The sequence below is a fragment of the Bactrocera oleae genome, chromosome 2, assembly GCF_042242935.1.
Source record: "Bactrocera oleae isolate idBacOlea1 chromosome 2, idBacOlea1, whole genome shotgun sequence".
Taxonomy (NCBI): domain Eukaryota; kingdom Metazoa; phylum Arthropoda; class Insecta; order Diptera; family Tephritidae; genus Bactrocera; species Bactrocera oleae.
The window spans coordinates 79,466,985-79,483,660 of record NC_091536.1 but is presented as its reverse complement, the minus strand read 5'-3'; the positions used below and the strand labels follow the sequence as shown (position 1 = coordinate 79,483,660).

Sequence of the window (16,676 nt, the reverse complement as noted above, 5' to 3'; positions counted from 1 at the left end):
AGAGCTATTGAAAATGCAACCATCAATTCATAACTGAATTATGAAGATGCAGGGTGACTCACATCATTAATTTTAAAACAACATCAGCTTTCAATGAAATAAAGAATGCAAGTGTTAAGCTCTTGCCAATTTATAACTTGATATTATTTGTGCAACATTTTATGCATTTTTTCCCTCCATTTAAATATTATGCATAATACAAATTTGATTCACATTTGTTACAAATAACAATTTGACACATAAGATATTAACTCAGCAACCCTATATAAAAATTGACGTGTGATTTAGAAAATCGTGTTATCTCGGTCTTCCGCACGATTGGTACGTAAGCATGCAACAAAAACAATAAAAATTTGTTGGAAAAGAGTGTCAATATCCAACAAATAGGTTTAATTTGCCGTCACTTGAAGAAAATCAAAAAATTGTACGAGCAAATTCCGTAAATTAACAAGGAGATTAAATTTTGCAAGCTAATTGAAGTAAAAATTATTAGAGTGCATAAAACAGTTTGCGACGCAATATCTATACGTAAGTGAAAACAACCAGAAAACATTAAAGAAGTGACAGCCCACATCAATATGTATAAATTTTCGTGGTCAAGTGAATATTAATTGTGCCCATTCAGGAAACTGCACCAAAGTTATATATAGGAAGTATTAGTAACTGGTAGTATGTGCATGCGATTTTGTATGATTTAGGAGAAACAAGAGTATTAGGGCGAACACCAACCAGAGGCTAAAGGATAACAAAAAATCTAGTAATGGATATACCGCAAAATTCGAAAATATGTGTAGTAGCATGTGAGTTATTTAGGACCGGGGGTCATATGTTGAAAGGAGGGTGTTGATTACCTTCAAAGGGGTCGAGCAGTTTCTGCTTGAATAACAATGTTTCAATGCATATAAGCAATCTGTAAATGTTGCGGCAGGTTTTTAACTGTTGATCTATTTCCTAATGAAGATGGAGCATTACATTAACATCATTTATTTAGTATACTCAGTACTTTACAAGCATGCAGCAATATATTTTTATCAGTAAACAAACTGCTGAATTAAATGCTGATAAGAGCACACATTTTTGAAAAGTTTTTTAACTAATGTCTATGTGTTATGTTTTTGAATTTTACGTGTCACTTGAACGGTAAACTAACCATTAAAGAAATGTTAAGTTTTTTGGTTTTAAAACCATATACCAAACTATAGAACTGGTTTTTGGTGAACATACGCAAGTTGTAGTGTACAATGAAGATAAATTGATTAGAAAATTAAAAATGGTATATTTAGCAGCACAATATTGGGACTTAGCAACATGCTTATTGATAACTAAATACGAGCGTATGCAAAATTATTTATAACTCTAATATTTGCCTTGAATCTTATCAAAAATGTCACCGGTGATACCCTGAAAACTAAATTTATTCATAATACATAAGTAATTGTAAAAGTCCCACTATTCTAAAAATGTTTATACCCTGAAGAGGGTATACAAGTTTGCAACAAAGTTTGTAGCACGCAGAAGGAAACTTCGGCGACCCTTTAAAGTGTACAAGTATGTATAAATGGTCAGCATGACGGGCTGAATCGATTCAGACATGTCCTCCTGTCTGTCTGAATATATACGAATTAGTCCCTCAGTTTTAAAATTTTGCACGCGTCCTTTTCTCTGAAAAAAATTGTTAATTTTTTTGATCCGCCGATATCAGACCCTACATGTATATCATATAGCTCAAGTTCTTATATGAAAACCTTTCTCATTTGACAAAATATTTTCACGAAAATTTACATGATTTCTTCCGATACCATCTCTGAAGAAATTGTTCAGACCGAACCACTATAGCATATAGCTTTGATACAGAGATTCAAGTATTTGTAAAGAAAAATTTGGCGAGGATTATTGTCCATGGCACGGCTACAATATCCGAACAAATTGTTCAGATCGGACCGCTATAACATGTGGAGCAGTCATACAAACCGACCGATCAAAATAAAGCTCTTCTATGTGTTGTATATAAAAAAAAATTTTACCCAACTTGTATATCTCCTTAAGCTAACATCTTTAATGTGCATTAATTGAGATCGATAGTATTAGACAAAATATGCTTTTATTTCAAAATAACCGTGCAAATTATAATCCTAACATATTATATTGCATATCTTTCAAAGCCCCGTATGGATTTGCAAAGCAATTTCATAAAAGAAACCATAAAATACATCAACTTTCTAGACTCAAAATTATTTAATTGATTGGTGCTTAGTTGGAAAATTTTAGTTGTATCGAATATATTACTAAACATCGGCGAACCCATACTGGCAGATAACCCTTGCACCTGCTGACAGAATGCATAAGGCTATATAAAACAACTTTATCTGCCGATTAATTCATTTGTTGTTAACGATCTAAAGATATGACATCGAGGAAACAGTTTATAGCTGTGTAAAAAAAATTTGCTACCAATTATTCACAGCTCTCTGCATATGTTTTCTCTCTCGCTCAATATTTTCCATTTTTCAATAAAAATATAAAATACTTGTATATAAGCTTAAAGTTTCATATGAATGTACGTAAACATTTCCTTCATGCTAGCTATGGTTCACCTTATTAAGCCGGTCGCTTGGCAGTCCATCGGCGATCGCCACTTCATTTAAATCGTCTATCAGTTCAAATAGTAAACGACGAGAATTAAAAATAAAAGTGCACAGCTGTTAATTCTAAATCGATTTATTTTTTAATGCTTTTAAATTTCGTTCGGTGAGCTAATTTATCGTTCCCATTTGTATTCACAAATTTGTATTTAAAATGCTATAAAACAATAAATATTTTGCTACGTTGGACACTCTTTTATAATTATATATTCGCTAATACAGCACACTCACATACATTGTATCATAAATACGCAAGCAAATAAACACTATGTAAATGTTCTCCGTTGATTGTTTTGATGTTTTATACGACTATTTGAATATCATTTTTTCATGAAGATGTGTATTTTTATATGATACAACAATAACAATAGTTTTTATCAAATAGTGCTTATGGTACTTTACTATGGCACTATACTCTTAATTCATGTAAAAAACAAGACACATTTTTATGATTTTGTATGTAACAGTTAAAATCGATTTTTAAAAACCAATGTTATATTATAGTATGATATTTGAAAAATATTCTGTTAAGTTTTTATGGAGAAATATTAAAAAATACGGCAATGGCAGCAATTACTTAAAAGCGTATCGAAAAAACTAGAATTGTGGGGCCACTCATAACTCGGTGCTGGATCATCTGAAATCGTAAATTATGTATGCATATAAATAGTGTTCAATGTTATGAGTGGCACCGACTTTAAAAACATCTGGGGAAAAATGTTTGCTCCAATCGACTTGAAATTCAAACACAACATTGTTGAGAAATTATGCGTTCATTTAAGACAAAAACAAAAAAAAACGAAAACAAATTCAAAATCCTGCCCCTTTATAGCAAAGAACTTTTTTGCACGCTGTGAAGAAAAAAAGATAGTATGTTTGCAATATTCTTCCGAATGTGCTAATTGATTTATTAGAACAAGTAAGAAAGAGTGTTTTATGCAATTCTAAATATTTTGATTAATTATATACATATACTATGTTCCATCTGATATATACTTTTCAGGCAACTAATTAGAAAAACTTACAATTATTATGAATTCTTTTATCCAATATACAGTAATTAATAATGTGGGATTACAACATAAAAAAATTTCAATTTACATTTGACAAAGTTTATAATTTGCAATTACGCAAGTTTATTGCCTAAATAACAACGGTATGTTGCACAGTCTTTACAAAAACATTGATAATATTTATGTGTATATAACCAAATTATTTCTAAAAATAATTTGCATCTTGCAGAAAAACTAAATTGTACGTGTGTTTACAAGCCTTTGGCGCTTCAACGCTCAATTTTCTATGTATGTTTACAGAAATTAACATATCTACAAATATGTGCATATACATTATATGCATACGAAAATATTTTGAATAAAATCGAAGACAATGAAAAATTAAAGGCCTCAACTGATATAGAAGTTACGTGCTAGAATTTATTGATTGAGACTATAAACACTTATTTAATTATTTTTCCTTTTTCAATAATAATAAACAACTTTTGAAACAAATTAAAAATATTTATCGGATATTGCCAATATACACTTTTTATTTTGCAATAAACCGTTTTGTGGGCGTATGTTAAGAAATTGTAAAAAATAAAATTCTAATATATTTCTCAAGCCAGTACATTTGAGATTATAGTAGCCATTAAATATGCCACCAATGTCGAGTGAAAATATTTTATTCTATTGTAGTTTAAATTTTATTACAGAAACTCAAATCATTTGCTGGTTTCAATTTAAAAACTAATTGTAACATAGCTTCGGCTTTTGCCAAAAACATGTATATATTTCAAGTTTCTTCAAAAACAATACATTTCGTACAAGTATTGTTGTTGCGACATTTTAAATATGTTTATTGGGGTATTTTTTTTATATTGAAATGCACAGTAATTAAAACTTTCCCTTGTCAGCAGGGGTATTTGGCTTTAAACTAAAATAAATAGCTTCATATGAGAACACTGGCGTCCTGCAATCAAAACGATTAGAAGTGCAAATTACTTTCGTCTAAAATAATTTAAAGTAAAATCAAAGCATGAACATATTTTGCTACAAAATAAACAAAAACATACATGCATATGTACCATATATTACAATTGTTGTTTTAAAATTACACAAAACTAAGATTTGAGATTTTATTTTTGTTGTCAACATAACTGTTTCAACCAAAAGCAGAGGCTGGTATTGGCCAAAAAATTTTGCACTAAATAAACAGCTGTGATTATTTTCACCTCTTGTCAACTCGCATTCCTATAATTACCATTCATAATAGGCACATTTGGTTGGCTCCTTTGTATCCCTACAATAAGCATTTTCAAAAATCACATGTTGCTAGTTCAGCATTTCCAGCATTGGCATGTAGTATGGCAGCGTGTCCAGCACATTATTGCCGGGCAGCTCCGGCAATCGATCAAAGCATAACGCGTGTCGTGGTGATGTCATCAGCTGACGCACATTATACGCGATCTCCTCGAAATTGATACGTTCACTTGGCTCTAGCTGCCAGCAGTTGAGCAACAGTTGGTATAGATCCTGAAAGACGAATGACGGTTGTGCTGGTCGTGAACCGCTCTTAATTGCGTCAAGCAACTGTTGTGTGTTAGTGATATTGGCATATAATGTGCCGCCCAGCGTACAGCACTCCCAAGCGACACAAGCGAACGACCACACGTCCGATTTAACAGAGAAGTGCTGGTAGCGTAACGCTTCCGGTGCCAACCAGCGAGTTATATCGATTTTCTTTTCGTTTTGCACATACGGAATCGGGCCGAATACTGACACCTTTAGTTTGGCATCCGCAGTGACGAAAATATTATGCGAACACAATTGCTTGTGCACCACTTTGCAGCTGCTAAGATACTCGAACGCGCTGGCTATCTCGTAGATCCACTGCAGCACCAACTCCTCGGAGAGTGCAGTAATACGTTGCATGGGTGCCGTATTGGGTACGCGCCTACTCTCGATAAGACGACGTTTCAAACTCACAGTTTGATGCTCAAAGACCAAATAAAACCAATCGGTGCTAGACGAGATGCCATAGAAGTCGAGTAAATGCTCGTGTCGCTGCAACTTTGAAAGATTGCGGAAGTCGCGTAGCAAATGTGCCTGCTCTTTACCCTGTAAATCGTCCAAAGCGAGCACATGCAGTTGACAGTCGGCGCTCGCTTCCGGCAACGCGGCAGAGATGAATTTGCCAGTAATTACCTCACCATAACGTCCATCCGCAAATATATCATTAACATTCATGCGCAATGCATTGCGGGGCAACCGTTTGTTGGGGTCCAAAGCCGAGATGAGCACGTCAAGCTGTTGGCGGAAATTCTCAGCGGGCAGCAATTCATCCTCCACAACGAATCCATTGTTCTCGCGCTCGATAATCGGCTGTTGCATGGTCATCTCATGAACATTGCGATTCAAACCTCCGCGCGCCTGGCAGGTCTTGTAGCGCAAATAGAAATACGTAAACACGCTGAGTATCAAACAAATGGCAAATATGATGCAAGTCACGGTCAACGCAATAATGGAAGCGCGGCCCGAATCGAAGGTGGCATATTGAAAATTATCCAATGTAATTGAGTGTTGATCGTGTGAACCACGAGTATACAGGGTCTTTGTTACACCATTCAATGTACTAACCTAATGAATTAAAATATATTTTCTCATATTAATACGGTATTTTCGTAAATAACCGATAAATAAATTTTAACTTACCAAACCCAGGCTGAGATGTATATCGGCGCCAGTCGTATTCAATGGCACATTCAAAAAAGGCCCATAACGCCTACCATCGCCCACAATAAATTGCCGCGTACGATTATCGTCCGGTCCATTGTAATCCAGCTGTGCAGTTATATAGTACGGCAGTCCATCATCCTGGGCCTTTTGCCAACTACCCAGAAGCTCGGTTTCGAATGGTTGACTTAGCGAGGCATCTACACGTTCTACAATAACCAGCACTTTTGTAAGCGGTCCATTATCATTGCGCATCGGCGGGATTTCTATGGTCATGGCGGAATCTGTTGTACGGATAACACGCGGCTGCGGCGGCGTGGGACTGGGGATACCCACTTCGGTGCTGGCATGTAGTGAGGCATTGCCACATACCACCTGTGCGCACATTGCCTCAACAGTGATATTGTACTCAGTGGCCGGATGTAGGTCTGTGATTTCGATGCTTGTCTCCATGCCTTGCACTATGAATTCAGGTTGCGGAAAGAAAGGCAGTGTTGAGTATGTGCGCACTACTTGTGTCCGTATGCGAAAATTCGTAACCTCTTGCACTGGATTGGTCGCCGCTACCTCAGCACCAGCCACGAACACTTTGCTAGGGGACAAGTGCATGTCCCAAGCTACGGTTATGGTGTATTCGGTTACGTTGTCCACGCGAAGATTTCGCGGTGCCGTTTTTGTGGCCCATATAGTTGAATAGTAACTGTGTACGCCAACACCACCACAATACTGGGATTTGTCAGCTAAACAGCGTGTATTGCACAGTTTGTCATCCTGGCGATCCTTCGTGTTGACATTGTTCATGCAGAAACAACGCTCTGCCGATAAAACAGCGTAACTGTAATTTTGATGCTCGCATATTTCGACACAAGTCCGCGGCGTCTTCGAGTAAATAGACTCCTTCAGGAGATCTGTGCGTGCAGTGTAGCAACCGACGTAAAAAAACGTTGACTCACCTGCGATAGGCACGATTTGCAATTGTTCAGTGTTTTGAGAGTTGACTAAAGTTAAGAGTATGGCAAAATACAACAATAGCGATTGTAACATGCCGCGGCCAGAACGTTGTGTAAGCAAGTGTGTTGAACTGTTAGTAATACTGCTGTTGTTGTTGCTACCGCCGCTGTCATAGCGACTTCGCCAGGTGTGACTCCACGCTTTAGCTGGGCGGTGGCCGTTATTGTAGGTATTATTTCGCCATTGTGTGTGCACCGTTCTTTGAAGTGCTTGAAAATTTTTGGCTGACATTCTGAATGATGCTGCTGTAGCCACTGTTGCTAGAATCCGACTAATTAAATGCTCCGTCCGCTTGGCGTTCAGGGTGCCACCCTCATTCAATAAACCTTTATTTACTCTTATCAAATTCGATTATATGCTAGCTTTGTTGGCGCACTAATTAATTCTCTTTTCTTTTGCTGCTTTTATTAGTCTTTTGAATTATGTTTTGAAATTTCGCCAACGTTGGTTTCCTCTATTATATTTTACTATTGAAAATCGCATACGTTAGATCGGACGTGCATTCGCCCAGTGTTCTGCTTCATTGTCCAGCGATTATGCGATCCAACCAGCGGCAGCAACCAGTAACGTTCCATTTAAACACACAGTCAGTAATCGAATTGACTAAGCGGCGCTCATTTGTTTACTCACTTATTCGTCCCACAAACGACCACGACGATGACGACGACACAGCGTTTCACAGCGACAAAGGCGAATTGAAAAGCAAAACCTGCGCTTAGCTGCTATGACCAAACATCGTCCAACGGCTGGTACTGTTGGCAGCTATCGTTGTTACTTTCATATTTTCTGTTTATGCGTCGTCGTAAGTCTCTGGCGCACATGTACGGAAAAGAGATCGATGTTGAGCACACCTGGTGATCGGGGTGAACGTGTTTTTCACTCATTTTTGCGTTTCATTCGTTTGTACATTCCACCGTTCGTTGCTGTATTGGAAACTGTTTTGGATTTTACCTGTTTTTGCTTTAGCCGGGCTTAAAAAGCATTCGGGCCATTGATGACTAATACAGCACCCTCACTGCTCGGCGGCCGAGAGCGAAGAAATGAAGAAAATATGAGTGTGGAAAATAACGCTGAGAACAGTTGTTTGAATACGAAAAATGGCTTGTAAGGCAACACCAATTTCAATTTTATTTTGCCGAAACATTTTGAAATACATTTTCCATATACTCTCCGCTCCAGAAATCCCATCAAAAATGATTTGAAAACAAGAAAAAACTTTAAACGTTGCACCGAAGCTATAAGATCAGAGATCAGCTAAAGAAATCTGCCATTACATACATTTTTCCTGACATAAAACAAATTTTCCCAAAATACTGGTTCCAAGCTCCGATCAGTTGTTGACATCAGTAGGCATTGAAACATCCAACCTTCAGTTGAGACCATATTACTTCATTCTAGCGATATTGTTAAACGTACATACTTTGTACATACTTATAAACAAGAAGAATACAAAGCAAAACAAAAAGCCAAGCAAAAAAACAGTAATTATACTAATCGAATCGTCGATGTAATCATCCAATATACAGATATGTATATGAATTTATGTACTTCAGCAATACGAGCAGGTTCTGGTTAAAACATTCTTTGTCATGCTTCCAAATCTCTGCAATATCGTTGTGAGATCGATCGAAAGAGATGAGTGCGCAAGTTTTTCTGCTTCTAAACACGATTAACGCTCGCAACGAGCACAGCGCAGCGCCAGAGAATCCACTACGTTGACACTGTGTCTGCTCGTACACAACATTTGATTGTCGCGAATGGAACCGAATCGCCTCGATGCCAAGTGAACTAAACTAATCTGAGTTGAGGCGCACAGAGCAGTGTCCGCACTGTTGAGTAGCAATTCGACTGCGTGCGGTGACGGTTAATTAATTCAATTAAATCGTTGTTTTGCCAAAAGCCCAAAAAAAGTTGGTAAATACATATTAATGATAGAACGCCACGAGTAAATAATTCTTCATAATCGGTCACAACAACAACTACAACATTGTTGTGCGTACTTGTTGTTCTTGTGTGGTTGTTGTGTGGCAAATAGACTGCTTACCACCGAGTTTACAAATATTGTTGACGTAGTTACTTTTGTTGTTATTATTATTATTATTGTATTTCTCATAGTGTGGTTTTTGTTGTTGCCTGTGAGATGTTTGGTTTAAGATAATTTACAATTATCTACTTATTTACATACTTGCCTGTCTCTAACGGCTAGAGATTTTGGAATCTGCTTTGTGTACTGTTATATATGTATATATTGTATATAAAGTGTGCGCTGCTGGTGTGCCGATATTGCTTCGGTTTTCCAATAACAAGCGCAAGTTTATAATATTTTCGCATTGCGTTTGACATTGAAAAATTATGCACGAATGAAGTTCAAAGTTTTGAAGTCCAAGTAAGGTGACTTCATAGTGTATAATCGTAAATAGAATTGATTGAAAGACAGAATCGAAATGAAATCGAACTGAAAAGTACTCGTACGTACGTAATCGTGAATAATTAATAATAATTATAGCATAAATGTAAATAAACAGTAAGCGATAATCATAATCTTGCTCAAATATATTTGTTTAGTTTAATTGTTAATTTTTTTACGAGTTTTTTGCACTGCAATTATAATTGTCTAAATATTGTTTTTATTTGTAACAATTTTATAACAAAAAACATATACACAGCGTACCTACACATTTACATTTAATGCCATTGTTGTTTGATTTTGTTGTCTCCTGTCAAGTGTTCACTTAATTAATTTTCTCGCAGTATAAATGTATCCAAATGTTTTACTATTCCCAGTACACACGTCATCAATCAAGGTATTTTTTTATTAAAATAAATTGTGATTCAAAAGCAGAGAGGAGCGACTTGTTGCTCAATTAATTGATGTCGAAAGGCAAAGGTCTGCAGCATTTACACCCAAAACTGTTCCCAGCCAAATTAAATAAATATTGCCAAACACGGCCTTATGTATAAATATATTGCAATTACAATTTGCGAGATTTTTGTTAGATATTTTTTATTGTTGTTGTTATTATGTGATTGCATATTGTTTTGGTTGGCACGAAATGAGTTCCTTAGCACTCGCTGTGACATTTCAACTAGAAAAATTGTTATTTCGAGATGATTAATCTTGCGAAGTATGCCGCAAGCATTAACCCGCTGAGAGCTCAACGCGTTTTAATGCACATCTATTGCAATTACAAAACTGTAAATGTGCATATCACATGTATGTGTGTGTGTGTCTTGTCTATGGCAAGACCAGAACAGGTGCATGCCTACAGATTATGTATTAGCTGCATGTATCGATACATGTCTGCCGACACAAATTCACACACAGAGATATTTACCTGTCAATGACTTGTACTTTATATAAACCTTTAACTTTAAGTCTATTTGTGGTGAAAATTCCAATTGGTTGCTGCGCTTTTGCCCAGTATCGTGTGCCCGCACTCTTCAGTCGGACAGCGCTAGTACTAGCATGTGTCGACAGCGGCCGCCGCCGATGACGAATGCAAGCTACCTAAAAATGTATTTTCGGATTCTAATAATTGCGAAAAAATAAAAAATTTACACTATCCCTAGCCATTCTCAACATTGCGTTGAAATTATGCTTTCTATTTAACTCAATTTTATTTTGTTGTGGTTGTTGTTGTTGTTCGTCTTATTCATGATTTTAGTTTTTTGGCAGCTTCACATGGTTTTGTAGCATTTTCCGCGATTTCCTCGCGCAAAGCGGTTGCAGGCACATAATGCTTGCCAAGAATTCGTCGTCTCTGGTGAGATTTTGCTTGGCAGCTGTTCTACATACATACGTATGTACATATTTTGCAGCAATATTAATTTTCATGTTTTTATTTGCTCAAAATTCTTTTCGAAAGAAAAAAAATTAATTAGTATTCAATTTTATTCCTACTTTGCCTTTATTTCGAATTTATTAATTATTAAATAAAATTGTTAATTTTCCAAAAATGTTTTCCAGAACTTCTAATACTAATTTAAGTTTGTATGAAATAGAGAACCTTAGAGACAATAGGTCAGCTACAATATAATTTAAAAGAAGAGAGAAATTAGGATGTGAGGTCAAGGAAGAATTACGATGCACATATACGAAGTGGAGTCATAGTTCGTTAATTATAGTGCTTTCACTGCTTCAAACTCGCAGTACTAAATTCTCTACTCTCTTTCGTTCCAGCGTAATCCAACGTGATATAATTGCAGAAACGAGGCACACAAAATAATTTGCGGAGCTGCCACTGTAATCCGTATAATAGGTGCACATACAGCCATTAGCCATGCCTGGAACGGCAATCCAGATAATAAACACATCGGAGGAGCATACTTTTCTGCTCAACGAAGATGCATTGAGCGAAGTGTTAATGCGCGACGAGGTGAAAGATCGCTTCGTTTGCGTCGTGTCGGTGGCGGGGGCATTTCGCAAGGGCAAAAGTTTTCTGCTTGACTTTTTCCTACGCTACCTATACTCCAAGGTAATTTCAAAAAAGTCACACACTATTTTGTTTTAATAATATTCAATCCACTATTTTTGACTTTCTCGTTCCTATGTGTAGTATGTGCGCCATGATGTGGTAACCGATTGGATTGGTGATGAGAACGAACCGCTGACAGGTTTTTCGTGGCGCGGCGGTTCTGAACGTGATACCACTGGTATTTTAATGTGGTCCGAAATATTTCTGCACGATTATCCGAACGGCGACAAGGTGGCCATCATTTTACTCGACACACAGGGTGCATTCGACAGCCAGAGCACAGTGCGCGATTGTGCTACCGTTTTTGCGCTCAGCACAATGGTTTCATCCGTGCAGATATATAATTTGTCACAAAACATACAGGAAGACGATTTGCAGCATTTGCAATTGTTCACAGAATATGGTCGCTTAGCATTGGCCGATACAGGCAAAAAGCCGTTTCAACGCTTACAGTTTCTGGTGCGCGATTGGAGTTTTCCATACGAGGCTGAGTATGGCGCTCTGGGTGGCGATAAGATACTTAAGCGCCGCCTAGAAGTGTCAGACAAACAGCACCCGGAACTGCAGTCGTTGCGACGACATATTGCAGCCTGTTTCATGGAAGTGGCATGTTTCTTGATGCCACATCCAGGCTTAAGTGTAGCGACCAATCCTAAATTCGACGGACGTCTCAAGGATATCACACCCGAGTTCAAACAGAGTCTACGCACATTTGTACCGATGCTGTTGTCGCCGGACAATTTGGTATATAAGGAAATCAGTGGCCAACGGGTGCGTGCACGAGACCTCATACAGTACTTCCAGTCATATATGAGCATCTACAAGGGCAATGAGTTGCCCGAGCCGAAGAGCATGCTTGTCGTAAGTAGTTGTCTTATTGAGTTTTGCCATAAAAATTGTCTAAATTATGCGAATTACCTTGCAGGCCACCGCCGAAGCTAACCATTTGACAGCCGTTGCATCAGCGAAGGAGCTTTACAATCAGCTAATGGAGGAGGTTTGTGGCGGAACTAAACCGTACTTAAGCACGGCACATTTAGAGACCGAGCACTTCCGCATCAAAGATCAGGCGTTATTCCAAGTAAGCAACAAAGTATTCCCGAAGCCGTCTAGGGTTCCCACTAATTATTTTTTTTATTAATGCAGTTCGCATCGAAACGAAAAATGGGCGGCGAGGAGTTCTCTGAAAAGTTCCGGCAACAATTGGATGTGGATCTGGAAGACTCCTACGTCACTTACAAAGCGCACAATGAAAGCAAAAATATTTTCAAGGCTGCACGCACGCCAGCCGTATATTTTGCCTCGGCAGTTATTTGTTACGTACTAAGCGGAATATTTGGCCTCGTCGGCCTTTACACATTTGCCAACTTCTGTAATCTAGTAATGGGTGTTGCCCTATTGACATTGGCGTTGTGGGCGTATATTAGGTAAATGAACGCCATAACTTGTCTGAAACGCAGAATCTTACTGAATTCGAAATATTCCACTATTTACTCACAGGTACAGCGGTGAAATGGGTGATTTCGGTGTTAAATTGGATGAGTTTGCGACGTTTATGTGGGAAAACGTGAGTGCACATTCCTATTACTTTTCTAAACTATTTTCAATAATGCTTATTTCACAATTTTCAATTTTAGTTTATGAAGCCCATATATCAGGGTTGCATGGAGAAGGGCATACAACATGTGGCAACGCATGCTGCCGAAGCGGCGATCGGTGGACGCACAGCATCGTCGGCAATGAATGGCAAAGTGAAGAAGTCATGAGAATACGCCCAACGATCTCTTCAGCAACAGCAACAACAGCAACAGCTACAACAAAAAAATCAAACAAATTCTAAAGGGAAAACAGCAGCAACGAAAACCAACAACAATAACAATGTGACTCAACAGAAAATTACAAGAGCGGCAGCAACAGCGTCATACAGTGGTGGCGATATTGGCGACACCGCCGGCAAAACGATGATCACGCAAATATGGTCCCGTATAATAGGTGCGTCTTCGAGTGCGCAAATGAATTTTGCTCAAACGGCCAATGCAGCAGCACACCAATACGCCACCGTCACAACCCCGAATGGTGAGGCCAACAGCAGCAGCGGTAGTAATACAACAAACATAAATAATGCAGCTAGCAATCGCAAAAAGCGAAGAGCCAAAAAGTGAACGTATTGTATATAAAAAAAAAAATTGAAAAACAAAAGAAGAAAACTCGCCCAACACCCATCAAACCTATTGGTTAGCTAAAATGCGTTTTTTCGCGCATTCGTTGATAAATATACTTACGTATAGTTCTGTTGTGCAACTCCACGCATGGAAAACATTTTAAAATACTTCAATACTTATCGCACAGTCTACACTCGGGCGCGTAGTATTTTGATGTCATTACGGAGTTTCACGATTAGACCACTTACTTGTCCAGCATTTACCCATACTCGCTAAATACTAATATAACTGATATTGTCCACACTAGCAACACTGTTAAGGAAAATACGGGCCTCGGTTACTGTTGTTATTGTATGCAATATGAAAGATTTTGTTATTTTTTTTTTTTTTGTTATAACTACTTCTATAACTGTACTGTTTTCAATGCTGCCTTGCAGCGCCAATTGAATAAAACTTACAAACTTTAAGAAACCGTGTCGACGAACGTCTATACCATTGTAAATTGTAAGCTTTGCATGAATTCGGTTACAAATAAAACCCTACATGTAGATACAATTAAATTTCGAATAACGTTTCTACTCAATTTTGAGCAATACACTTAACGGTACATTGTCCAACTGTCGAAAACTGCGGTGTTGTATGCATGTAATAGAAGCAATGTTGCGGCTGTTGATGAAAATCAGCCTTACCTTTATGCCCGTTACAAAAAAAAAGTCGTAAATAAAATATAATTATCTTAGTAGAAATAATAAAAAGTGATGTGTCATTTGTGCATGGAAAGAATTTATAGCATTTTCGTAACGATTTTTATTGTAATTTTTGTTTATCCACCAAATTAATAATATTAATTCTAATTAATTTGTTAATAACTAAAATACTATTAATTTTACGTATACGCACCGTTTCTTTTATACGATTTTTGTCTTCTATAACTCTCTAAGAATTATTTGGTTAAGGTATTGAATGCAATGAATATACTATAAAAAGAAATACAACCATTGGAAATTTTAATTTTTTTTAAATTAATTGAAAAAGGAAAATAAAGTGAATAAAACTTTAAAGAATACTTTGCCTTTTCATATCCGAAACACACTGAGACAACCGATTTCGTTGGTGAACTTATGCGCGCATTATGACTTATTTACATGATTAAAGCAATATATAGCTGTCGTCAGCTATTTACAAAAATCTGTGTTTTCTATGACGTAGATGGCATTTGTAAAAAATTCAAACGAGTCAAACTCTAAGATAGCTCTCAATCGACAATTGCAACAAAGTTGTCAAACTGATCTATGGTAGTGTACACAAATCCCCACAATTTCGTTACAGTTCTCGGCAACATTTGTTTCCATGCAGCATCAATAAAACGATAACAAAACAACTCAGTTAAGTAATAGAAAACTACTCGAACAAGTAAATTGACTTCGGCCGATTGCAGCTGGTAAGAAAAATATGTAAATAGATACAAAGGTCGTTATTACCAGCAAAAATATTGTGGAAAGCAAGTAATTTGCTTTCTTATTGTCACCAAAAATTTGTTCTTGGAATTTATGTATTTGTGCGAAGTAGTACATCTTTGTCCAATAGTCCACGAGTTTAAATTAAGAATCATGAAACTTGAATTATGTAAAGCTTATTCCTGCATATCCATCAAGTTGCGAATTTCATATGCTTTTCAGATAGGAGCCTCTGCCCTCACTCGAAAGCCAACGAGCATACGACATACTATATACATAAGTATATGAAAAAAGAATTTTTCAAAAACGCAATTTTAAATATTTATTGGCATATTCAAATACAGTTTCTAAATATTAGCTCAGTCTAATTTCCACATTTCTTTTCTTCGCTGCCACCGCTGCAGCAGGCTTACACTTATTGTCCTTGGCGCACTTGCATTGTTCATCACATTTTTCTGGTGTGCATTTACATTCTGAAAATGATGAAAAGTTGGCAGGTTATAATTGTAGTTAAAATAATCTCTATTACCTTTTTCACATCCTTTGCACGGCATCTTGAAACTGACAATGACTGGTTCTGCTCTTAACCGACTTGTTTGCCTTTTACTGTTATCTTCTGCGCATGTCGATATTTTAGTTTTGTACAGCTAATTTTAGTTATTATTGAAGGTAATCGATTGTTCTATGAGCACACCATTATACGTATTTTCTGATTTCAAAATACGAAACGATTTTCTACAATTTACTAAAACTAATTTTTCACTTTGACTACTTATATGATGACTGGAGATTATATTTCGTTTTGCCTGACTTTTCAACAGACCCGTCCGCTCTGCTCTGCTCTCATTCAATTTTAGGAACAGGAAACTAACGTTATTTAGGTCAATGACCTCAACACACCACTTCACCATTGGATTTAATTATAAAATCTGCAATAAATCTCGCTATCCTAAACTTTAGTTAGTTTCATATGACTTAGCGAATTTTTAAACAATATAAACGGTATAAAAGACATATATACTTTGAAAGTCAGACTTTTACTGAGCAGAATTTGGTAAGTAACACATTTATGCATACGTCCTATCGCTGTAATATCTTCGAAGTTCATTAGAAAAATTATGCACTCATCGTTAGATTTTTGAATGTCGTTTTTTTTTTGTCATTCGACATGGTTGCTATCGTAAATTATCTGTTAGTT

General features: G+C 36.9%; 2 protein-coding genes across 6 annotated transcripts; one reads left to right on the top strand and one right to left on the bottom strand.

The window, feature by feature from the left end:
- Positions 1-340: 340 nt before the first annotated feature.
- Positions 341-15,085, top strand: atl (atlastin GTPase). Of its 5 annotated transcripts, none has more exons than XM_014231314.3 (7): positions 341-528; positions 11,565-11,859; positions 11,941-12,720; positions 12,785-12,940; positions 13,006-13,286; positions 13,360-13,426; positions 13,497-15,085. In XM_014231314.3, exons 2-7 carry the CDS (start codon positions 11,665-11,667, stop codon positions 13,623-13,625), a joined length of 1,608 nt encoding a protein of 535 aa, XP_014086789.2. In that variant the 5' UTR covers positions 341-528; positions 11,565-11,664; the 3' UTR covers positions 13,626-15,085. The 5 variants fall into 5 exon arrangements, with proteins under 5 accessions (XP_014086789.2, XP_036226542.2, XP_014086790.2 ...); XM_036370649.2 differs by lacking the exon at positions 341-528 and adding an exon at positions 2,624-2,748; XM_014231315.3 differs by lacking the exon at positions 341-528 and adding an exon at positions 9,154-9,298.
- On the bottom strand, positions 3,514-8,116 carry Wsck (tyrosine-protein kinase Wsck). The gene is made up of 2 exons (XM_014231313.3): positions 6,353-8,116; positions 3,514-6,277 (listed from the first exon to the last, which is right to left on the bottom strand). The coding sequence occupies exons 1-2, from the start codon at positions 7,613-7,615 to the stop codon at positions 4,973-4,975; spliced, it is 2,568 nt and encodes an 855-aa protein (XP_014086788.2). The 5' UTR covers positions 7,616-8,116; the 3' UTR covers positions 3,514-4,972.
- Positions 15,086-16,676: the final 1,591 nt, after the last annotated feature.